The sequence below is a fragment of the Kogia breviceps genome, chromosome 10 (genome assembly GCF_026419965.1).
Source record: "Kogia breviceps isolate mKogBre1 chromosome 10, mKogBre1 haplotype 1, whole genome shotgun sequence".
Taxonomy (NCBI): Eukaryota; Metazoa; Chordata; class Mammalia; order Artiodactyla; family Physeteridae; genus Kogia; species Kogia breviceps.
Genome location: NC_081319.1, coordinates 27,563,397 through 27,588,133, shown reverse-complemented (window position 1 = coordinate 27,588,133; position 24,737 = coordinate 27,563,397). Strand labels below are relative to the sequence as shown.

Genomic DNA, 24,737 nt, shown 5'->3' with positions numbered 1-24,737 from the left:
ACGATTCAAGGAGTGTGGCCACTTTCACAGACCGTCGAGCTGTATGCTTAGGGTGTGTGCACTCTTTTGCAGGTATATGGTATTTTAATTTAAAAAAAAAAAGGAAAAGAAAACTTCAGATTACATCCCAAAGGAATAAAAAAGAAAGCTCTAGGTCCCGAGAGGTACAGCTCTGTTTTGAGTCTGTGGCAATAACCTGAGACTTGAACTTAGTCAGTTTTGTTGCCGTCGTTGTCTCTGAGCTCTTCTGATGTCATTTCCTTCTCCACAGCCCTCCCTCCAGGGCAGTCCCGCTGGGGGGATGGTATCCAACAGGATCCTCAGTGTTAGGCTGTGGTGAATTCTTCTGTTGAAGGAAACTTAAAAAAAAAAACACAAAAAACCAAACTTGGTTTAAGGTCTTGTCTAACTTGCTTCTCTTTATGCCTCTTGGTTACTTATCTCACTCACTCCTCCAGGCCCCTGAGCATTTTCTTCCTTTTTCCAATCCTGTACACTAGGCGATGCTCTCTCTTGTGCATCTTTGAGTTGTTTTTAATTGTTGAGAAAAATATACTTTAGTTTTGCAACTCAAAATATCATTAATACAAATATATTTCACAAAATTCTACCTTTGCAACACTGACTTAACTTTGTGCTGTTAGGTGATCAAAGATTTTTTTTGCACCTGATGCTATATCCCCATCATTCGTCTGACCAAGTCTATGCTAGTATCTCTAACGTTTCTGAGTGGAGTTGTGTAACCAAAGGGCAAGTCACCTTAGCTTTCTGATCTCAATTTTCTCATCTATAATGAGGATAATAACAGTCCTCTCCTCTTACAGCTGTTGTGAGATTTGAATGCGGTAAGACATGTAGGATGTATAACATAAATACATTTGATAGTAAAATAGTTGCCCAATAATGGCAACTACTGGCATAAAATAGTTGCTCAATAAATGGGAGTTGTTTTAAGTACTAAGGGCAGGAAGTACTGGTGATTTGTCCCTGCAGACCACAAGGATTAAATAGAAAGACACGCTATTGAGAGGGGCTGATCTGTCGAGACCAACTGGTAAGAACTCTGCCTGGTCCTATTGAAAAAGTAGTCATTTCTCTAGAACTGCAGTCAGCCCCAAGGAAAGGTCAGCTTGATGTAGTGGCAGGCACAAATAAAACAGGTAAGACTACCAAAATGTTTGGTTTCTTTTAAACTTAGGTGATTATGTGGCTGACAAGGACTGGGGAGCTAGAAGAGTACTCCATATCTTAGAGAATCTTGTAAAATGCTTTAACAAATATATAAGAATCATATATAATTGGCACACGCTTTGTTTGAATGCAAACACTGCTGTTAAAGTGGTGCTTAAAAACAGTTTGTTGGCCTTCTCTTCATACAGGAGAAACATTTCTCTCGTTTACACTACTCTCTTGCTTAGCAAACCCTTATTTATCCTATAATGCAAGTGTAATCAGCCCAACATGTCCAAATGCCCACAGATTCTGAATTAGTGGAGTCTGAATTAATGGAATTTTAGACTGTTTCTCGTGGAGACAAGCGTTTGGAAACTACCCACCCCAACAGTTTCGAGAACACTCTATGAAAATGACCCCTTCCCTCCTCTTTCCCCACCTCTTCCTGCTTTGCGTGTTCCAGTTCTGGCTTTCAAAGGAGACAGAGGAAAAAAAAAGACTCAAAAGTACTCTTGGGACATGTGAACAGTTATTTATTGAGAAGCCACAGTTTTCCACACTTTCATAACTGTAGGCTTTATATAAGGCAAAAGCAAGATGGATCTACTACTTTACACAGAAAGAAAGAGCTCTGCAGAGGACCCCAGGGTCACGCAGTTACAGATCAAAATGCAACGTACATGACAGATATAAAAAACAGTGTGGAACAAAATAATTTAAATTATGGTTACAATCTACTGAAGGAAATATCCATGTCTTATTATAAACACATTTATAGTCTAGGGTCATAATTTAAATATTCAGGTCTTTTTTTTTTTTTTTTTTTTTTTTACATACACGGTTATTGAAACATAAAAGCAAAACATAACATTTAATAGGATGAACTTTGATAGAAGACAGTCAGTCGCTCTGAACTGTGCTGGATGTTATGATAGGATCGCCCTTGCCGTGGCAATTGGGAGGATCAATCCATTGGTATGTAGCCATCCTTTTCTAGCTAACTATCTGGATACATGAAAGGATGGGTTAACAAGGACACCAAGGGTTCATTTTTCAGTTTTAGGGGAACAGAAAGAACTGAAAGTTGGTTATTGGAGACTTGCCTTCTGTTTTTCAAACAACAAAGCAGATCTATGTGTCTTAGTTAAATTCATTTATTGTACTCCTTTAAGTAACTGGCATCCACACACGGGAAACAAAGAAAGTACCTGGCGTACTCGCCCTCACATCCATTTACCGTCGACGCGCACACAGCACATTGATGAAGCATCACTGAACTCTGCTGATAACAGGGATACACCTAGCAACTGAGCTATGTATTCTCCATAAATGGTATTTAAAGAATGGTGCTCCATATTGCTTGTAAACAGATAGACATGGATTCAGGAAATGGTAGAGTCGAAGGTCGTTTGCTAATCTTGGTACCACGTAGCTAAAATGGTAGTTGTATCAGTACATATCTCATGGCATGGTAGTTGACAGAAAATTCCATAAGGGGGTTAACTAACAGACTAAGGACATGCATTGATGACAAGACTCTGTCCTAGTGGACTCGAGGCCCAAGCGTTCTAATCGTCCTCTTCGTCTTCCTCATCGCTGTCCTTCATGCTGATCCCCTGCAGACCCCCGCCCTCGCTCACGGACGCTGTGGCCTCCTCCACAGTGAGACGGTTCCGGATGGTTTCGTAGGTCTTGCTGTTTAAGGTTGAGTCCAGGACACCTTGCAGTCGGAAATCTCTATAGGTTTTCTAAGGAGGGAAAAGATGCAGTGATGAGGGAGATCTCATCTCCATGAAGGGAGGGACAGGGCACAAGGCAAGCACGGGGGTGAGAACACTGACCTCAGCTAAGTGTCACACCTCATGCACTGTCACATGAAAAGCCACCATGCTCAGATTTCACTTGTACTGAAAACTGAGATTTGCTGAATGACAGAAAATGAGAAATGGTGATAGGATAAACTGTACTAGATGAGACAAAGCAAAGAACATAAGCTTGTGTTTATTCAGTTCGGTAAAGGGAAACGTTCCATAATTGTTTTGGTTCTTTTTTTTTTTTTTTTGGTCTGGTTCTTTCTCTTAGGTTTGTATCATATCATATGATAGACAGTGTGAAGGGCTATAACACATAAATAATGGATCAAATGATTATGGTATTTTACGATTTCTGCTGCAGGCTGGTCCTTAGTATTTGTGAGGCTTGTAACTGTGTATCCCTCTGTCTCATTCACAAGACAGACATATGCATGTGGGTATACGAAACCGATCACGGGCAGCAACGATTACGGGGAAGATGGAGCGTTAATGCCTCATCAATATGTTGCGAGCATGTGACATGTCTCGTCTCCTTAGGAAAGAAGTGTATCTATTCTGTTCACAACTTCATGGTCTCAGGGAAGAAATTTGGCTCTTTTTCAAGAACAATGGTTTGGTAGTGCTGAACCACAAGTTCTTTCTTTGTTCCTTCAGGCGACTTCTCTTGGATTTCCTGAGGTATCCCAGGGACTGTTTTTCTAGGAATCCCTTCGCGTTAACTGAACGTGACCAGAAGCATCTGGCTGTTGTCTACTCCACAAAACATTTTTTTGAAAAAGGTCCCTGTCTAACTACAACTCTCCTCATCACGCTGCATATCATTTCAGCTACTGAGTCTGCTGTTTGTTTCTCCTCTTGATATGGGAAACTTGCTAAGGGGTCAAAAGAAGGAACAGTAACATACTTCAGCGCCACTTGCGTTATGATTTCTGGTTTTGGGAATCCATCTGATGCAGTCCAAGTGTCAATCACCATGTCAACCACTCCTGAAGGTCCCATGTGGTAATGACTGCAGAGTTAGCTAGTGAATGCTGTTCAGCTCAGCGAAGTCCAGTAATAAAGGATTATGGATAGGATGACCACGTGTTCCCTTTGCCAGTTTATATCTATGGTCCTAGTATGATTATTTGTAGCAGCGTCTTTCTTTCTTCAAAGTCATGTGGCTTCGACACTAAATTCAAAGCTCATCCTAACTATGGATCAAGCTGCAAGGCTAGGTAGCTAGCGGAACTGTGTCTGTACCTGGAGGGGGAAGGGTAGGAGGCTGAGTAAAATGCTAGGTCTGGTGGAGACCAGATATCCAGATGATTTGCTTGATTTTTCTGTACTTTTCAATCACTTAGAATTGACTGCCAGAGTATGATGGGAAAAAGGTAGAACTCACTTGAATATTCTCCTCTCTAGTCAAATTCCAGAGCAGTGAGTTTCCCAGCCAGACTCTGAATGTCTAAGGGCAGGGACCACCACATAGAGTCATTTTAAAAAATACTCCATCTTGTGGTATACAAGTAGGGGCTCAACTAATATTTGTCCAAGGTTGGATGAATAAATGCTTGCTGGATAATGAATGAATGGATGAATAAACCAAGTGATGCAGAGGCAGGAAAGAAAGCCAATTATCATTGGACGTTTGCCTCGGAGAAGGAGGTCCCTGGGTAACGTACTTAGGGAAGAGGTGGTGAATTCTGCTTCATCTCTCTGTGCTGTGGCTCTAGTTAAGCTGGGCCCACTTTTGGCAAAAGTGAAGGAGTTCCTTTGGCAGGGACGTTTCTGTGTCCCTTGCCTGTGGTTCATGTTTGTGTTGTTTTTGGCAGACGCTAAGAAGAAACCTCCTCTCTGACTTCCATTTTTTTCTTAATAAAATATTGCTAATTCTAACAGTCTCAACACAAATCTGAACATCAGTAATGGGAAGATATTCTAACACACCAAAATTCACGTCTTCTTTTCATGTCTACCCAGAAAGGGTCAAACAGAAAAAATTCCCCTTAAGAGTATTTAGAGCCAGAAAATGGAATGCAAGGGGTCAGGCAATGGTTAGTGAGGTTGCCTTAAGGAACTGAAATTTAAATATGTGAAAATTAGGCTGGGTGCATAGTCCAAGTGCATAGATTTCTTTTTTAAGAGCTGCAGTACACTGCTATCCGCAACCTTCCCTGGGAGGACTCTTTGTGAGATCAAATGCATATGATAATAATTCTCCTTAATTACACTCAAAGGAACAGTAATTGGTTTTAAGTCAGCACTGGGGTAGAGGAGCACCTTCAATGAAATGGCGCTAATCTGAAAGAGACTAAGAAATGGGGCGGGGGGTGGGTGGGGTGGGGAATAGCGGGGGCGGAGGGGGGGGGTACTTTCGGCAAACTGTTAAGAAATGGAAATTCATCTCCGTTTTAGCATTAAAATATTTTTAAAGAGACTTTGTGCTCTGACTGAGATTTTTGCATACGAATGTTTTAAAACCCTCTATGGTGAAGCATCAAATGGAAACTGAAATGATCAAAAATGTATTTACCCCCTTCTGTGATCTTATTATTTCATGTAAACCACTGAGATTTCACGCTGAAATAATTATCATTAGTCCAAGGCACACACACACACACACACACACACACACAAGAACAGGGGGAAGAAAAGCTACGTTCAGGGTACGTTACCTCACCTTCGTGATCCTTTACATTTGATTGTATACACGCATCGCAAGAGAAACTACGTCAATTAACTACAAGAACAATATTGATTTGCATCCTGATAATGATCACAGGACATATGTAGAAAGAGCTGGAGGTAAATATTTCTATTAAATTAATTGTGGCAAAATTTTATTTAAGTAAACCATAAATGAAATTAGTAATGGATGCGATGAGCATAGTGGTACCCAAAAGCCAGCTCTTGAAAGTTTAATGCAAAGGGCATGATGACCCTTGCAGTATATTTGCATGGCAAATACATAAAGTATTTTTCCAGTCCGGATAAAATATCAAATTCCTTTTTCTTAAATTTCCCTTTGATGTCTAAGTAATAAATTGACCAGGCATCCCAAAGTGATTTCATCGGTTTTTCTTGCCTGAGATACTGTTTTAGGAATCACCTTGTTTTATACACAAACCAATATTTTTTGTGTTAAGGAAGTTCTGCAGCTTGCCAATGAAATGTATTTCAGTGAGCTGTTTGCAAAGGAGAATCATTATGTTTTCTTTTACCTTTACCATCCTAATTAGTGTTTTCAACTGATAAATGTGAAGCTGTAAGTCCATCCGGTCCGTCAGCCAGGTACAGATCACGTTCATGGAGCTGCTGTACCATTGCTGAAAAAAAAGACAAAAGTTCTCCAGCCAGCACATCATGGAGCATTTAAAGAGCAGAGACGAAACAGGCCATGTGTGAGCACGCTGCTCTGTTCCAAGAGGAAAACAAAACGGTTAAAGAGAATTTGAGAGCCCAGAGATCATGAACAGTCATTGACGCAAAAATCACGAGGTACCAGATCAGCCGAAAGGAGATCGGTTTGGACTTTGAATCGAAAACAGAACTCTTCCACTATACACACCTCATATACAATCAATTCATAAAGACCACCGTTTGCTCTTCTGATTCTCCTTTTTGTTGGTTCCTTGTACTCAGTTGAGATTTAAGTCACTGTTTGTGTCCTAACGCCATTGTCTCGGGTGTCCAGGATGATGGGGGCTTCTCCACTGAACCAATCGATGCCACTTGCTACTTACCTTCTGAAAAAATCCAGACCCTGTCTGCTTAGGACAGTTCTAGGAATCAGGCTGAGAGCCTTAGGAATTTAGGGCAAAGTTTACCTTCATTTACCCTAAAGGGGCATTCGGATAAAGACAATGAAGGAGGGTTTCTCTTTAAGGGCCAAATTATACTCTGGGCAGCTTATGTGGCCTTACGTTGGCTGTGCAATCTGTTTTAATCTTAACACCAAAAAATTATGGAAGATGAGAGGAAAAAAAAACATCTACAAATGAGCTCATTTCAAGCTGTTGAAATCATACTTCCCCTTAAGGGGGTTAAATTTTGCTTCTTGTCTGTGAAAAATGCTTGAAGCTGTGTCACTTTAGACTGCCACCCCTGTGGTGCACGGAGTCTCTGGTGCGGTATAATTTTGCAGTACTGCTCATATATTCATAAATCTCACTCGGAGACATATGAACAGTGTTATGAAGTGTCAGTACAAAAAAAAAAAATCTAATCTTTTAAACTTCACCAGGTTTCATTACGCATTGCCGCTTATACCAAACAATTTACAAATAAAATGAAAAGGTGTGGATGGACCTATATATTTATTTATAGGGCGTGTATATGAACTGTGTGCAGAAAAGATGCAAAACAAAAAAAAAAGTGGTTAGAGAATTGAAACGCTGCATACTCTCCTGTTAACCAACACGCACACACGCACACACGCACACGCACACGCACACCAGTGGAGATTTGAAAAGCATAAATAAAAACATGTTTCTGATGGTAACTCCACCCTTTCTCACCTAAAGATCATCCAAAATCAGTTTATGCCTAACACTCACAGTTTTTCCGAAGCCTTGTTTCTGACTTAATTTCTTTAAAAAAAAATTAATTTGGGTTTTTACTTGCAAGGTAGAACTGCCAAGTTTCACCTTGCAAGAAACGACACAGTCTCAGCCATGGCGTTCAGAAGCCCTCTTTGCAATCTTTCGTTTCTAGGCTCTTTCCTCATCAGAGCCAATTGTGGCTCTCCTTGGAGCCCAGCCGCAAACAGAGACCACACTACCCCAATCAAGGCAGCACTGCAGCCTCACAGCCAACTTCTGCTCTTTTAAAGATCACGGAGGCGAAACTGTCAGTTTCAGGAACCTTCTGTCCCTCCCCAAGGGAGCAGGCGGCATGGGGGGGGGGTAGGGATTTTTTTCTTGAGATCTGCAGTTCACTCCACGTAGGGAGGGGGTTTGCCCTGGTCAAGCTGCTTCAGGCATGGACAGGTTTTCCCCTCTAGGGGCGAGAACATTTCACTGAAACTTTTTTTTTTGGGGGGGGTGTTGTGATTATTTGGAGGTGATTTTGGCACCCCCTGCCTTGGGATTTTGGAGCTCTTGATGTCATTACATCTGGGTTTGTTAAGGGGCTAGGGACAGGAATATGACTAGGTCATGGGTGTTTCTACAGCCCTACTTTACTCTCAGCTGGGGGACCTCTTGTGTTTACCCCAGGCCTCAAATTCCACATTTACTGACTTATTCTGACATGAAATCTGAGGGCTCAGATAATCTATTTTGAGAGACATGAGCAACGCCCCCTACCCTCGACTCCCACCTCCTGGGGTTGGAAAATGACCTTCAGAGGAACCTGGTGACCTCCTGGCCAAACCTACAAGACCAGGACCCCATGATGAGTGCATCTCAGGGACACAAAAGAGGAATGTGGCACTCTGGCTTCTAGGCAGAGGTGGCATTTTGCTTTGGCTGTGACAACGGGCAAACCAGCGCTGGCTTCTATCACTGCCAGCAAGCCTTGTGCAACATGCCTTTTTTCTCTTTGCTGAGAGATATGCCACCTTTCAGGGGAAAAAAATAACGAACTCCCCCCAGCCCCCATTTTATATAAGTAATTCCCATTCTTGTAAATGGGTTTTGGCTATTAAAAAATAAAAAGGGAAAGGTAGACTGCTATCAATACTCTTTCTCTGCTGCTGAAAGGGTAGGGCGGTAGGAAATGCATGTAGCGATGGATGGATCAGCGCATCACGCTCACAGATTCCCACCCCAGGAGAACAAGAAAGCCCTGGAACATCCATGCTTTTTCTCCTGGATCTCACATCTAGCAAAAGAAGTGTAAAAAATGTATGATGCCCCATTGGCTACACATTTCAAGAGGCAAAAGGGAGTAAGTCACGCCTTTCCAAACCTTATGCTCAGTAGATGAAATTGGAGGCGCTCTTGGATGAAGCACAGCGCTAACTTGGTTTTCCAGAAAGGCGCTTAAAGGCACTTGGATGTTGGAGAAAGCAGGAGTCACTGCCTTCTAGAACTTTAAAACATTAGAGGTGAAGGGGATCTTCCACAGAGCTCCTCCTTTGTAGAGGAGGAAACAAAGGCCCAGAGAGGTGAAGTGACTTGCCCAAGGTCACACAGCTAGTGAGTCCAGAAGTGGCAGTTTTCCAGGATTAGGCACTGGAGTGAAAAAGCTGATCACCTAATGACTCCTCCCTAGGAGGGTATAATAGTGCGCTGGACATGAGAGCTGATCTTGTGTATCTCTTCCCAACTCTACATTCAGGGGTATCACATTGATATCTAGAAACAGGCCTCAGTGGGGGTTTTTACCCTATGGAAATTGGCAAATGCCACAAACCAGGGCATTCTCCCTTCCAGAAAGCCAGCTGTTATAACATTCAGTTCACAGTGCTTATTAATCAGGTTTGCTTTATTGGAGATCGATGCTAATATAGCAGATTTGTTATGACTCTTCAAAAGAGGAAATTCATAAAACATTTTAAGTTCTCCCCACTTTGTTTTGGCTCCGGTTCAGATATGCGTTTTCCAGAGATAGCCTGATATCTGGGCACTAAAATTTTGGTAAAATGCACTCTAAACCCTTAGAAATAAAAATTGTGAGCTGATGACATATACTAAGTATTTAAGTATACTCATGACTCCTTTGCTGCCTGCCCTTAATTCAGGTATATTAAGTGGAAACTTTCTACATAAGGTTACTTTAATCCTAAAAAAGCCCTAGAGAAATAAAATCCCCAGTACCCTGGGTACCTCTAAAGTATGTCCTCTGGGGATAATTCTGTGAAGGTGCTAGAGTTGGAAGCCAAGAGGACGCCCATCACAACTACGGCCTGCAGGAACTTCTTGGGTAGTTAAAATCACCTGAAACTAAACATGACATTGTAAATCAACTATACCTCAATTAAAATTTTTTTTTAATTGAATGCAAAAAAAAAGAGAACCTGGAAGGTTGATCTAAAACTGTGCCATTTAATTCTTTTCCTTCCCTGCCTTCCCTCCCTTCCTCCCATCATAGTTGTTAAGAGCACAGGCCTTACCTGTCTTTTGTCTAGGTTTGTGACCTTGGGCAAGTTACTTATATTCTCAGAGACTCATTTTCTCAATCAGGAAATGGGAATTAATCAGCCTTTCATAGGCTTTTTGATGCTAAATGAATTAATGCTAATAAAGCTGACATCACAGTACTTGGCACATAATAAGGCCTCAATAAATGTTAGCTACTCCCATGACGACCAGGACCACCAGCATCATCACAATTGTCACATCACCGCCACCACTAACATCTTCATATCATCACCATTAACATCATCGCTCTCCTCTTTTTCCCTCTCTTTCTCAACCCAAGAAATACCACAAAACAAGGAAGAAAGCAGAGCAAGTGACCAAAGAAAGGCATGCAATGGTGGAAGAAATTATTCCTATTGGAATATCTCTGGAATAATATGTATAAGTCTTACAGGACACATGACTGGCTCAGAGTAATTCCACTGTAAAGTTGTTTTTGTTAGGTCATCACCCAAACCTATAAAACCGTCCTGGGTGCATTATACACATTGAAAACTATACTGACCTAGATTTACATACTGGATTCAAAGGATTCAGACAAATAATGAGTGATTTTTCAAACCCTGTGTGGATAAATTACAGCTTCAGCTTGGGCTGGCTACTTATTAGCTGGATAAACTCAAGCAAGCTACTTAACTTTCTGACCCCTCGTCTCCTCTTGGGGTTAACACTTACTTCACAGGATTACTGTGAGTGTTAAAAGAGATAATTATGTAAAGTGCCTAGCACAGCGACTGTCACATAGTAAGCACTCAATAAAATTTAGCCACTGTTGTTATTATTACTCTCAAAAACATAACAGGGGGCTTCCCTGGTGGTGCAGTGGTTGAGAGTCCGCCTGCCGATGCAGGGGATACGGGTTCGTGCCCTGGTCCGGGAGGATCCCACATGCCGCGGAGCGGCTGGGCCCGTGAGCCATGGCCGCTGAGGCTGCGCGTCCAGAGCCTGTGCTCCACAATGGGAGAGGCCACAACAGTGAGAAGCCCGCGTACTGCGCAAAAGAAAAAGAAAAAACAAACAAAACAAAACAAAAAAAACATAACAGGTATCCTTTTAATATACAGTACAGAAGAATTTTCTTGATCCATTTCTAGTAGAAATTAACTTGCCGATAATCGGGCCACACATTCTGCCCTGCAACTACACTGCCTTCGTGAAGAAGAATCGTTATACACAACATGTCTCTCTGTCATGTAGGGGCTTCACTACAGCTAGGACTGGGGTGAGGCAGGTGAGGCAGGATCTTGCAAGTGCAGGATCGGATGCAGCCTTTCATTAACATTTTAGTATTTTGTTCATCATGGATTTTTTGCATTCATTTTGATTTTTTTAACATATTAAAATATGTACTTGATTACTACATTTTCTGGCTCCTCCTTAAATGTTGCAACTGAGAAGTGAATCATTCACCTCTCCCTAGCCCCCAGCCTTGGGTTCACTGTTTCCCCCGGGAATGTTATCCTTGGGAGGTGCTGCAGGATTGTGAGACAGGATGAATACTTCACACCTCACGGGACAATATAGGGTTCCCAGAAAATGGACTTTCACTTGGATTTGGATAATCCCTCATCAGCAGGACAGAATGTTACGCCAGTGACTGCCGCTGCCTTTAGGCCTCTGTCATCACAGCCACCTAGATGAGTCTAAGGTCCCTAAAGGGACCTTACTGTTAATGATACATTTGTTTTCGGAGCCAGCCCCATCGCATACCTTCGTGGCAATGAAAACAAGGAAAACAAGGGACAGAGGCTAAAAAGGAGACAGAACTACTCAATGTGTTTCCATACTCATTAATTACAAGGGTAACATACCCACGTACCTTACACAACCCCCCCATCAGACAATACCATTCCATAGGACTTTACAGAGTCTCAGTTTTTAACAAAGTCCTATTTTGTATGGGATTCCTAATACACATACACATACATACACATTCACAACATTAATAAAAATAGTTACCTACTCATTGAACACCGAGTCCTTACGATGCACAAGCACTGTGAAGAGCATTCCACAAGCATTGTATAATTTCATCAGCGAGTTGAACTCTTAAGGGTATCTATAAGGGGAGGGATGGACTGGGAGTTTGGGTTTGGTAGATGCAGACTGTTACATATAGAATGGATGGACAACAAGGTCCCACTGTATAGCACAGGGAACTATATTCAGTGTTCTGGGATAAACCATAATGGAAAAGAATATAAAAAAGAATGTGTGTGTGTGTGTATGTGTGTGTGTGTGTGTGTGTGTGTGTATGTGTGTGTGTATATATATATATATATATATATATATATATAAAACTGAGTCACTGCTGTACAGCACAAATTAACACAACACTGTATATCAACTATACTTCAACAAAAAATAAAACTAAAATTAAAAAACAAAACAAACAATAGAGTATCAATATTATTAACAGCCCTGTTTTGTAGATGAGAAAAAGGGGCATAGGTAAGTTAAATAAGTAGCCTGTGGTCACACCACTAGTAAGCAGTGGGACAGGCTTCAAGTTGGTTATTTCCCACTCCATCTGTATGAGTTGTCACATTCAGCTCAATAATTTTAAAAAGCAATGGCTTGTTTGTATAGAAACAGCTCTAGTTTCCAGGTGCCTTTTCAGCAAAGTCATTCAGCTCTGAACTTCTCAAAGGAGAAGTGTGTGGGTAGGAGAATGCTCTTGGATCTGTCTCCCTCAGAGCCCAAGCTTGGCCTGGTGTTGAAAACATTCCACTTTTTTATGAGCTTAGAAAGTCACTAGGCAGACGGAGGCGGGCCAGGGGTTTTCCCACGGAAAACCACTCAGCAGCCTTAAAGAACTAATGGATGAGAGACAACTAATGGATGAGAGACAATCACTGTGGACTCTTAAGGGAAATGATTAGAAAGTTGGATGGGGATGAGAGGTGCCATTTTTTAGGTAGCATCAACGTATTTGTTTTATTAAACAGAAAATATATTTATTATATAATATGCATATTCTGTTCTACTTAGAAATACTTTAAAACTTAGAAAAGTTGTAAAAATAAAGTAGTATCAATGACACCCATATACCCTTTACTCAGATTCACCTATTGTTAACATTTTACCCCTTTGTTTATTGTTTGAAAATATATATATATTCCAACTATATATATATATATATATACACATGGTTTTTCAAATTAAAACCATTTTTTTATTGCAGTAGAGTTGATTTACAATGTTGTGTTAGCATCAACGTATTTTTAATTTCCCCCCATAGCCCTATCTAATCCCTTCTTACTTTCTCTTAGGTTGATAACTCAGCAATTGCTACTAAAAGAAAATTCTCACTGTGGGTAGTTCGAGTTTTCAATGAAAAATACAACTAGAAATATTGCCTTTGTCACAATGAATTGAACTTTCCTAACAGAGTTTTGGAGATACAAAAGTTATGACATTGATAAAAATTTCAATTCTGAAAAATTATCCATTGTAAGTCTTAACATTTTCTGTGAACAGGGAGAGTAAAATAGAACCTTGGGGAAATTCAGTTTCATGTGTAATTAAAGAAGATGTCACCAGAAGTGCTAGAAGAGAAATTTTAGGCAGAGTCACAAATCCAATGAAAATAGTTTAGTGCAAAACTCAGTTCTTCCTGCGTTGCTTTTTTCTTTAAAGAAACATTTTATTGAAGTCTAACAGGCGTACTGCAGTGTGTCACTTTTAGCAACACACACACACATACACACACCTTCTGAACAAGACATGCTGCCCCGTGCCTACAATGGAAGGTAATATTTAGTCCAATATAGTGAAAATGAGCTTTTAGAAAATTCGGTATTTGACCTAAGGACCAATGACTGCACCATGCACAAACACACATGTTCACACACGTTCTTTGATTAAAAACTGTGACTCAGGGCTTCCCTGGTGGCGCAGTGGTTGAGAATCTGCCTGCCAATGCAGGGGACACGGGTTCGAGCCCTGGTCTGGGGAGATCCCACATGCCACGGAGCAACCGGGCCCGTGAGCCACAACTACTGAGCGTGCATGTCTGGAGCCTGTGCTCCACAGCAAGAGAGGCCACGACAGTGAGAGGCCCGTGCACCGCAATGAAGAGTGGCCCCCACTCACCGCAACTAGAGAAAGCCCTTGCTCAGAAACGAAGACCCAACACAGCCAAAAATATAAATAAATAAAAAATTTAAAAAAAGAACAGTTTGAAAAACTGTGACTCAGGGACTTCCCTGGTGGTGCAATGATTGGGAGTCCACCTGCAAATTCAGGGGACACGGGTTCGAGTCCGGGTCCGGGGGGATCCCACATGCCATGGAGCAACTAAGCCCATGCACCACGACTACTGAGCCTGTGCTGTAGAGCCTGTGAGCCACAACTACTGAAGCCTGTGCGCCTAGAGCCCATGCTCCTCAACAAGAGAAGACACTGCAATGAGAAGCCCATGCACCGCAACAAAGAGTAGCCCCCGCTCACCTCAACTAGAGAAAGCCCATGGGCAGCAACGAAGACCCAAAGCAGCCAAAAATAAATAAATAAATTTATAAAAAACAAAAAACAAACTGTGACTCAGTCCAGTACATCCTAAGCATGAATGATAGTTGAAATTCACAAGGACCTAAGTCTTATGGTTGGCTTATTTGCAAATATACATTTCCTTTGAAACTGGCATGTTCATGCTATATATGCCAGGGAGGCAAAGCTCTCAATGCCTGGGCAGTTCATGGCTAAAGTCTAAATAGTTGAATCTTTATTATCATCTGTAGTCTTGCTTCACAGATGAGGAAACGGAGGCTCAGAGAAGTAAAGTGCTCGAGCAGCTAGCAAGAGGTGGAACCTGGACTCAAGGGGCTGAGAGGCAGTACAGCCTAGTGGCTAGGAGAATAGATTTGAATCAGGCCTGTCCTGTGTTTGAATCTTGATAAATCCCTTAACCTCTCTGTGCCTCAGTTTTCTCATCTGCTAAATGGGGATGATAATAAAAACCATTTAGGGTTGTTGTGGGGAGTAAATTGAGTTAATATGTGTGGTGTGCTTACAATAGCGCCCGGCACATACTAAGTGTTACCTGTTACTATCTTAGCCCCGCTATCCTACCCTGTTTCACGAATAAGAAAGAGTACCTCCCTAAGTGCGAGCTCTTCAGGGTTGCGCAAAGCTTTCTAGGCAGCTTTCATTCTTCAAAAAATATCTGAGCAAGAAGGTAATTTGTAACCTCTTGGTAACCAACCTGCATTTCTGGACTGAAGAACCACAGTGAAACCTGGAAGATTTTTATCTTCTCTTTGGAAAGTACCCTGTCTCCAACTCATCATAGCCACACAGCAGAGAAATTGCCTCAGCACCTTGCCTTGACTGTCTAATGAAGAAAGGACATTTTATTTGTTGGCAAGGAGGCAAAGAGGAAGATAATACTTTGACCACACCCATGTGACTAAGTTCTTCATTTTGCTTTTTGTGACAAAAGTGGCTTACTATTAGTTAGGGGGAAAACCCCCCACAACCTATGTAAATGGCTGTATGGAAACACCGTAATGAAATCTTTCACATTTGAAACTTTCAATGCATATTTCTTCCTTATAATTTGGGTAATTTAAGAGCATGTAGTGAAAAATTAAAAAATAAATAAAATAAATAAAATAAAACTTCATCAAGGGTTTCTCCACACTTCTACTAAAGTCCCCACAGCTTCGTTAGCCTGAGCTGCAATTCCACAGCTTCACAGATCTCTTGAGGGCTAAGGATCACCAGGGATCTGGTTGTATTCGGTGTTCTAATCCAGATTCAGAGAGGGCTTGACAAAGAAACCTTGGCATGTTCAAGACATCTGTGCCAAGTGGGCACGAACAAAAGACTGCACGCAAGTTTCAGGGTTTGTCAGAGCTCCCCAAGGGAGCTGATACGCCTTTCTAAGGGGGCATATCATCCGAGTACTTTAAAAAGTGGATACGTAGTGAGCTCCCCAAGGGAGCTGATATGCCTTTCTAAGGGGGCATATCATCTGAGTACTTTAAAAAGTGGATACGTAGTTGAAAGATGCAATCTTTTGCCTTACTCGAGTGTTACTGTAATTCAGGATATGATCCACCAAAACAATTGCTCCTAGAAATGGGTATTTCCAGTCACAGCTTCAGGACGCCCAGCTAAAAGCACAAAGACACCAAAGATAACCGACACCAAAATCAGAGGGTATAGATAATCAGAATGACCTTCCAGGCTATCACAAGTGCCCTTTATAGTGGAGGCTGGGTTGTTTTTTTCTTTAAACATTAATTCTCTGGTGGCCTAAAAACCATTTCATTGAAATCTTTATGAAGCTGTCTTAGTGCCGTGGCTTTTCAAGGTTCTAAACTCTGGATAGCATCCCCCTGAAAGTCTGATGCAATCAACACTGAGGGGGAAGTCAGAGGCTCCTTGCTGAAACTGTGGTTCCAGAGACTGTGGTAATCTACAACCTGGTGTGAAGAGCGCCCACTACTCTTTGCCTTTAGCTTCTTCTCATAAGGAAGAGACAGTGCAAACGAAATAATTTTTTTAAAAACGTTGATTTAAATTGCTACTGCTTAAAATGTTTGCTTCTTCTATACGAACGTGTAGAATTTCACATTTGGGAGCAATTTTATTTTTACCCTCCTTAGAAAGAGCCTAAACGATACCTTAATATTCTTTTACTAAAATAAGCAGTTATCTCTTCAAGACCAAATTTCAACTCTCTAAACCTGGAGAAATATGAAATATGGAGAAATATCCAGCAACAAGTGTCTTTAGCAATGATATTTCAAATGGATGATCAAAATGATGACTGTGTACTTGAACTCCTGATTTAATGCATTGCAGCCTTCTAACCAAGTCATTACTATCCCTTTTAGTTGCCTGGGAGAAAATACAAGGGAAGTAAGAGTCCTGAAGGATCCTTTCTGAAAGTAAATCAAGCAGGAGAGTTTAATTCAAAGCTTAGCTTATACAGGCTATACAGGGGTCTCTCTCTCTGGAAGGCACAGTTCTCTGTTTTTGTTTGTTTGTTTTTTGTTTTTTTTTTAATGGTTTGATGAAGTTGTTGACAATCTCAGTAAGCTTTCCAAGCTACCCAAAACTAGACCAGAAGTAAGTTCGTCGCTTCTGAATCAATCAGACTGTACGAAATCTAAGAAGTAACAAACCCCCTTGTATCCTGCCCAATATGTCTCAGTATGGTGGGTGGTCACCTGCAAGGAGATGTGATAATATCCAAAAGGCTGGCTTTCCTACTACTCCTAAGATACTGCTGGAAAGTTTACCATCTCTGAATGAGAAAACTAAGTCAAAGATCAACGGATAGATATTTTCCTAAAGACAGGAAGGCAAAGGATGGGAAAGCAGAGGCACGAAAGTGAATTTTCAACTGCGAATGCGACCTCGACTTACACTCAGAAACTGCTCTTCCACTATTTCCACAACCTGAGTACATGCTATTATAAAAAGATGGAGATCCAGCAGTTCCACTTGTGAGCACAGATGCAGAGAAACTGAAAGCAGGATCTTGAAGAGATATTTGCACACCCATGTTCAGAGCAGCGATATTTGCAATAGCTAAAAGGCAGAAGCAACCCAAGTGTCTACTGACGGATGAATGGATAAACAAAAGGTGGTATCTATACACGATGGAACATTATTCAGCCTTAAAAAGGAAGGAAATCCTGTCACATGCTACCACATGGAGGAACCGTGAGGATATTATGCTAAGTAAAATAAGCCACTGAAAAAGACAAATATTATATGATTCCACTTAACATAAGGTGTCTAGAATAGTCAAATTCATAGAACAAAGAATGGTGGTTGCCAGGGGGTGGGGCGGAGGAAACGGGGCGTTATTGTTTAATGGCTATAGAGTTTCAGTTTTGCAAGACTTAAAAAGAGTTCTAGAAGGCGGTTGCACAACACTGTGGACGCACTTAACACCACTGAACTGCACCCTTTGAAATGGTTACCCTGATCGATTTTACGTTATGCTTGTTTTACCACAATCAAAACAAAAAGAAGGGAAATGCAAAATTGCTCCCCTTACTGAAAAGGAAACTTTGCTAAAGAAAGCTCGGCTAGGTAGCAAGGTACATAATCTAAGCTGGAACATCCAACCGCGTTTCACAAAAAGCCAAAAAATTACGTGCATGAGGAACAGGGGCATTTCATTTAATCCCAGGGCTGAGACAATTTCTCAAGGCCGAGTTCTGCGACTGCAGAACAAAGAACATATCTGGTAGCATTTGCTCAGTCACTTATTGGGTTTATTTAAAACATGCCACGGGGCCAACATTTCTAAATCTGTGAAAGAGAATTAAATGAAGCCCAGAGATGAGAACTGAGAATCCTCATGGAGGATTGGGTCCAAACAACAAGAAAGGATGCATTTTTCACACTGCGTGATGCGTCACCTCATATGTTTTCACGGAGACTCCCCCACCCCCTTCCCGCCCCCTGATGTTCTACGCACAGATCTGATCAAGCAGCACTCGGCCCCGAGACCCCGGTCCCCCCCTGCCCAGAAGGGCAGCGGCTCCCCCAGCGAGAATCACTCCCCCACCCTACCCCACAACAGACTTAGTAAGGTTTGGAATGTGTGTTCAGGAAGCCCTTATTTTAGGAAACAATTAAGTAGAATTAGGCTAATAAAGCGAGGCAGGCAAAGCTTTTGCCCTTTGCTGAGAAATAACTCCTACATGGAACAGTTATACTAATAAAAATCATGTATTTCTTAAATGCCTCAAAATGATCTTTGCACCCAGCTCGGCAATTAACACTGCCCCACTGAGGAGCATTTATTCCCCGGGCTAAGGAGGATTAATCTCCGTGTCTGCTCGACCAATGTCTTCCTTGGGTGAAAATACAGTATGAGGCTTTGGGCTGGAAACAGAAATTTCTGCAAGCGGGAATTTCACAGGAGGCTTAATTCCCTTCTCATCTTAGAGGGTGGCAAGGTGGACAAGGAAAGGCCGGGTGCCCCCTACCACGCCCACATGGAGGCCCATGCCAAAGACCTTCTTGGGCCTATCCTTGACCCCGAGGGAGGATGGGAAGACCTTACTTGGGGTAGCCTGGGCTTCATCTACTGAGGGGACTTTCACCCCCAAATCCCCAATCCTATTCTCCGTCACAGTAGCCATTAAAGGGCCTTCTTCTGGGCCAGGAGCTATAGATTTCCCACCTCCAGGCCTGGGCAGAAAGTGACCGCTAGGCAAAAGGGGGACACAGACCCTCCCGTTGGACGCTTTGTCTCCTTGACAACACCCCAGCTGGTGGCCCGAGGAACAGACTTAATTTCTTTTCTTTCTCTGCCCACCCTCCCTTCCCCATACTTCTTTCCCTCTTTCTCTAGATGCAAACGTACGACATCCAACATAAAGTTGCCGAAATAGCAATCTTGTCTCTGAATATATAAATCGCAAAAATTGATATGAATAAATCTGCAAGTAGCACACTGATTGTGGCACATTTCATCAAAAAACGGCGCTCGGTTGCTCGGTGGCTGGGGAGGGAGGTGGTGTCATTACACATACAGAAAAACATCTGCAAACTCCCAGCTTCTTTACTTAGAGCTGAATGGAGGCATGACCTCTGTTCCTTGCCATGAACCCTGAGTTCACACTCATATTTTACATGTTACAGGAAGCCACAGCTCGCCCCAGGGGTGCTGCAAACAGACACGCAGAAGCCAGATGTAGTCCCCCCACCCCCTGTTCCTTAATGCACCTGAAGAAGCCGGCAACTCGACATTCAAAAGCTGACATGCTCGTAGCTTAAGGTCACTTCAGATTTTGTAAAGCGGAGGACAAAACCAGGAATGCTTCTAGGGCTGGGCTGTCAGCGGGGAGGTGGAGGGATTACAAGAAACCTGTGACTCTGCCTCTTTCTGCCTTTGCTGGTAGTTTTTTTGTGTGTGAACAAGTGCCATACAACAGATTGAGCCTCCTATAAAGGCCTGAGACTGTGCAAGGGCCCCCCGCTGGGCCTCAGCTGTGCTTGCAATTAGCAATAGGCACGGAGTGATTATTGTTGGGGTAGCGGATGGCAATGCGAAGTGACAAGTTTTATGGGGGAAGTTGGGAAGTGGGGATGCTCGGCAAGTTTCTCTTTCTTTCTTTCTTTTTTTTTTCTTGTTCTGCAAAAACCCGTCCTTGGGCGGCTGCAACCTCCCCTTGCAGTGAAAGGTATTTCCCCCCCCAACCCCCCACCCCACTCGTCATTCAAAAGAGCCTGAACAAAATTGATGAAAGAATATTTTTTCTCGGTGCTTCAGAATGCAGGTTTTCTAGGTCAGAGCTTCCTGGCTGCCCTATTTAATGTCAGAAATACCCATTTGCCTCAAATTAGCAGAGATCTGGGAGTTGAGGGCAGGAGATTAAGCATACAAAATTACTCAGCAGGTGACGGTAGGGTGGATTTGAGGGTTGAGAAGTCTTTAAAACTGACTACAAGACATTATATACTTCTGACAAAAGAACATAGTAATCCTACCTGCTTGCTTTAACCACTCTTGTTTGCCTATTATTATGTGCTTTAATGCTCATGAGAGCAAAACTAGTGCTGATACCACTCAATTACCATAGTAACTCACACCAGTGACCTCTTATCTCAAGGCTCCCAGCCAGCTGAACCAGTCCAAAGAGTTTGTGTCTTTTTATTTATTTAAACGGTGGCATATACTTGGACTGGAAAGCTCCAGAGGGAGGCTACTCCTCTCTTGTCCAAGATCAGAACTTGTTTTGAAATTTTGAGTAAGGCCTTTTCACCTTTTGAATCCAAGGTGGTTCTGAAGTTTATGGATTGGAGGCTGTGGGACGACTTCAGAAACATCATGAAGACACAGAACCACGCCCAATAACAAGAAAAGAACATGTGTGCATCAAAGACCAGCAGCCTCCCAGATGCACAGAAAGTCATGTTCCCCACTTGGGCCTCCAGCTCTCCTCTCCAAAGTTCGGGAGGTGGAAAACGGGAGCCTCTTACTGGGGACCGTTGGCTATTTTATCCTATCAGTGGGGCGAAATGCAGACAGGACAAAACAACTACCCAGAGGGATTTAATCTCAAGTTTTTAAAAGGAAATAAAAGTGATACTAGCATAACATTTTCCAGCTTTTCATTTTTTCCCCTGGCCTGTGGATGTCTTTGTGATGCATATATGCATACGGTATACTCTGTCTGGATACTACTGGTGATTCAGAGTCATAGGGTTACATTGAGATATTAAACGCTCTGACAAGTCCTGTAGTAAAGAAACCCACTGAACTTTGCTTCCTATTTTCCAGCTGCATTTGACTAAAGAACCACTTTCCATGAGCCTCCTAGTAACAGCTTTCAGGGTACTAATGTTCCATTGAATCCACTTTGGAAAAAAATTCTATAGTGACATTACTAATAATAATGAACCATAACAGTAGTAAAAATAATGAGAGTAAACATTTAGTGAGCACTTTTCATGTGTCAGGCACTATTCTGAGCAGTTTATATGGATTAAATTCATTTAATTCTTCTAACAACCTCAGGAGATAGTTGCTTTTTAAATCCCATTTTACACTTTGATAGCATCATACTTATATGAATTCATTCTCCATGAAAAAGAGAGAAAAGGAGATGTAATCCATATGTAATAAATCGGCTTTTAATGTTCATTCTATTTTTCCTGCTCCCGACTCTCCAGAGATCCTGAAGCCTGTGAGCTCCCCCAATACATATTGTTTTCCTATAACTCCAGGCCCGATTTAATAACAAGTTAAATGAGGAGCGAGCCATGACTCCCTGCAAAATCCTTCCACCTTTGAACTTAAGGTACCCAAATAGAGAAATATACCTTTCTCCTCTGTCTCTTTTGATTAGTCTCCAAAGCCCCGCTGTCCTGAAAGAAAGAATCCAATTTAGGTATCAAAATTAGATCTGTGCTTGCCTGTACACAACATGAAAACTGCTGGACATCTATAAGTAATTGAATAAAAATGTAACTAGTAAAAAAAAAAAAAAAAAAAAAAACCACGTAACTAGTGGTCAAGCCCTGAATGAAACATGGAACATGGGCCCAACACCAGCTGTTCTAACACCCGCTGGCTGACCAGCAGCACCTATCACAGCAAATGAGGACACACTCGTGTTTGGGACTTTTGTTAACTAGACAAGGTTTTTTTTAGCAAATGTCAGAAGCTGATACCTAACTTTTGGCAAACTGTGATATTTAAGGGAAAAGGAAAAAGCTCTCTTATGTACCTGGATTTTCTCAGATTATTTCTTTCTCCAAGAGATGTAGATAATGAGCCCAATGTGACTAATCCCCTATCGGCTTCTAACCAGGCCTTGTCTGCTCGCCTGGGCTGCCCAGGGCAGGTGTGCAGTTCGGACATTAACAAACTCACCACGGTTAACAATACCTTTTTCTGGGGCCTATTTTCCTCTGGATATGTTGGGGATTTAGTCCTGGGCCTCCCTGTGCATTGAGAAAATGGACCCCCATGCCTTTAGCCTCTGTCCTCTCAAAGGAACCTACTGTTTTGAGAAAATGTATAGTTACCATCCAAATTCACACTTTCAAGTCATCTCAATCACTTAAAGCTCAGTTACGTTGAAAATGAAATTCTGGCTTTGGTGGCACATCTTACCACCTATTATCTATGTGAGAAGGGTGAATAATTTATCTGAAAACTATTCTCTGATACACATACAAGGACTTCAGAGGGAGGAGAGAGATTCATCCTAGGAACTGAGATCAGATTATTCACGAACAGCATCTGCCCACCCCCCCGATTGCTTCTTAGGTACGGGAAGTGCATTGAGAGTTAACTGCATTAATTCACAAGCAGATTGACGTAAGCAACGGAATGAGAAATTTGCATACCATATAGAAATGATTATAGAAATCATACTCTAAAATAAGGATTGTAACTCACGTACCGAACGGAAAGATAAAGCGGAGTGCCAACTTTGTCTTTTTAAAACAGGGTTGGTTTAATCACATTAGGGGCTAATTTCATAATTTGCACATATTAAACTTTCTCTAAAGTCATGACTCATGAGAGTTTTGTGAGTCAAAGTTGAAGCTCTTAGGCAGGAAAATTTGCATTGACTTCAGGGAGGTATTTTTTTCTGAGCAAGGTTGTTTTAGTCCCTACTCTCAATATTAAAAAACAAAACAAAACAGAACAAAAACCATGGTCTGTACATTCACATGCTTCCATGTTATTGCATGGAAAACATTCAGGTAAATAGGTAAACGGGATGCTGCTGGGTTCAGCTACACAGCTAGTTTCCCAGCAGAAGATGACAGGATACTCGTATACAACCCAGGAGGCACAGTCCAGAGCCCTCAGGATGCCAAGACAACAAAAGCCAACAACTATATATCTATGGGTCCAGAACCCTTTTCCAAAGTCTTCTAAGCAGTTTTAAAATTATAGATCCATGTCAGCCCTAGTGAACCTGGGCTCTATGGGGAATGATTTCTCATAAGGAAGGGGTATGATCTTTTTAGGAGCCAGAGATGGCATTCAGTTTCCAAAAAGCAGTCAACGAACAGGACAATACTCAGATGCTGGTTCAGGAGCGCTGGGTTTCAAAGAGAAGGTGGTGTCATGAAGGCAGGAGAAAAGATGGCGGGGGGACTGGTGAAGACTTCTCAAACTCCTAGGAAGAAACATTTAGGGGTGCGTGGGGACTGCCCCTATAAAGGAGATCAGAAGACAAGTTCTGATGCCAGGGGATCAGAGACGAAGACACGAAAGACAAAGTGCTGCTTTTTAAAAGTTAACATGTGTTTTCACCGTGTACAGCTGCACTCTGCTTCCCAATAGCGCCCTTTCCTCTTGCTTTATTTTTAATCTCTGGAAACCATATTCCCCTCTCACTACTTCTCACTGAGTGTGACTCTATTTTTTAAATGTTTTTACCTTTCTGGGAGTGGGAAAAAACCCTCACATTTGCCAGATCACTAACACAAACTTCATCCTAGGGAGCCCATCACCCTACCTCTGGAAAGGGCATAAACCTCAGACCACTGTCCTTACAGAAGATACTCATTTGACCCCGCTGGGTACCCTCAGCAGCTACAGATGGCTTTGGATCCACCAGCCCGGAGATAAGGCTGCGTCAGGTCCCCCGTTGAAGCATTCAGACGGGTCTAGGACCTGAGCACATAGAGTTAAACTGTAAATTAGCCATGAGTTAATATGTGCAGGCTGGATCCCCTCTGCCTTGCCATTAATGCTTTCCGTCCACAAGGTCCCTCCGCCTTCTCCACCCCCCCTTCCTTTTTTTTTTTTTTTTTGAGGCGACAGAATAAGAAATTAAACACTTGTGGGTTCATTCGAAAGACTGAATGAAATTGAATAAGCTCTCAGTACTTGAGGCGCACAGCGAGTGCCTGAATGGGGCAAACCTCCTAAGTTGAATGGAGTGTCTTTTGGGACCAATTTGTCTCTTTTCACTCTTTATTCTTCCCTTTTTGCTGACAGATGTACAAAGGCGGAACTGCGCCGTGCAGCTTATCCGCAGGCACCCACAGCAGCTGTCACTTTTGTCGAGCAAGTTAATCAAGCAAATGCCACCATATCCCACTTTCTATAAGGAACAACATGTTATAGACAGTAGTCTTGCTAGAAAGAGACTTTATTTTAACTTTGATTGGCTTGGCCCTCCCAATGCTTCCCCCCTTCCCCCCGCCCAAAAGAAAAGGAGGGAGAATGGGGGAT

General features: G+C 42.1%; 1 protein-coding gene across 29 annotated transcripts in view; it reads right to left on the bottom strand.

Moving 5' to 3' along the window:
* Nucleotides 1-1,690: 1,690 nt before the first annotated feature.
* The window catches only part of CADPS (calcium dependent secretion activator), a 795,170-nt gene continuing 772,123 nt past the window's right edge, over nt 1,691-24,737 (bottom strand). For 28 of the 29 annotated variants that reach the window (XM_067043766.1, XM_067043769.1, XM_067043768.1 and 25 more), the window contains 2 exons: nt 6,191-6,295; nt 1,691-2,921 (listed from right to left, as the gene is read on the bottom strand). In XM_067043766.1, the coding sequence (XP_066899867.1) occupies nt 2,742-2,921; nt 6,191-6,295 (285 nt within the window). In that variant the 3' untranslated portion in view covers nt 1,691-2,741. The remainder of the gene's footprint in view (nt 2,922-6,190; nt 6,296-24,737) is intronic. The other variant, XM_067043755.1, reaches the window with a different exon arrangement.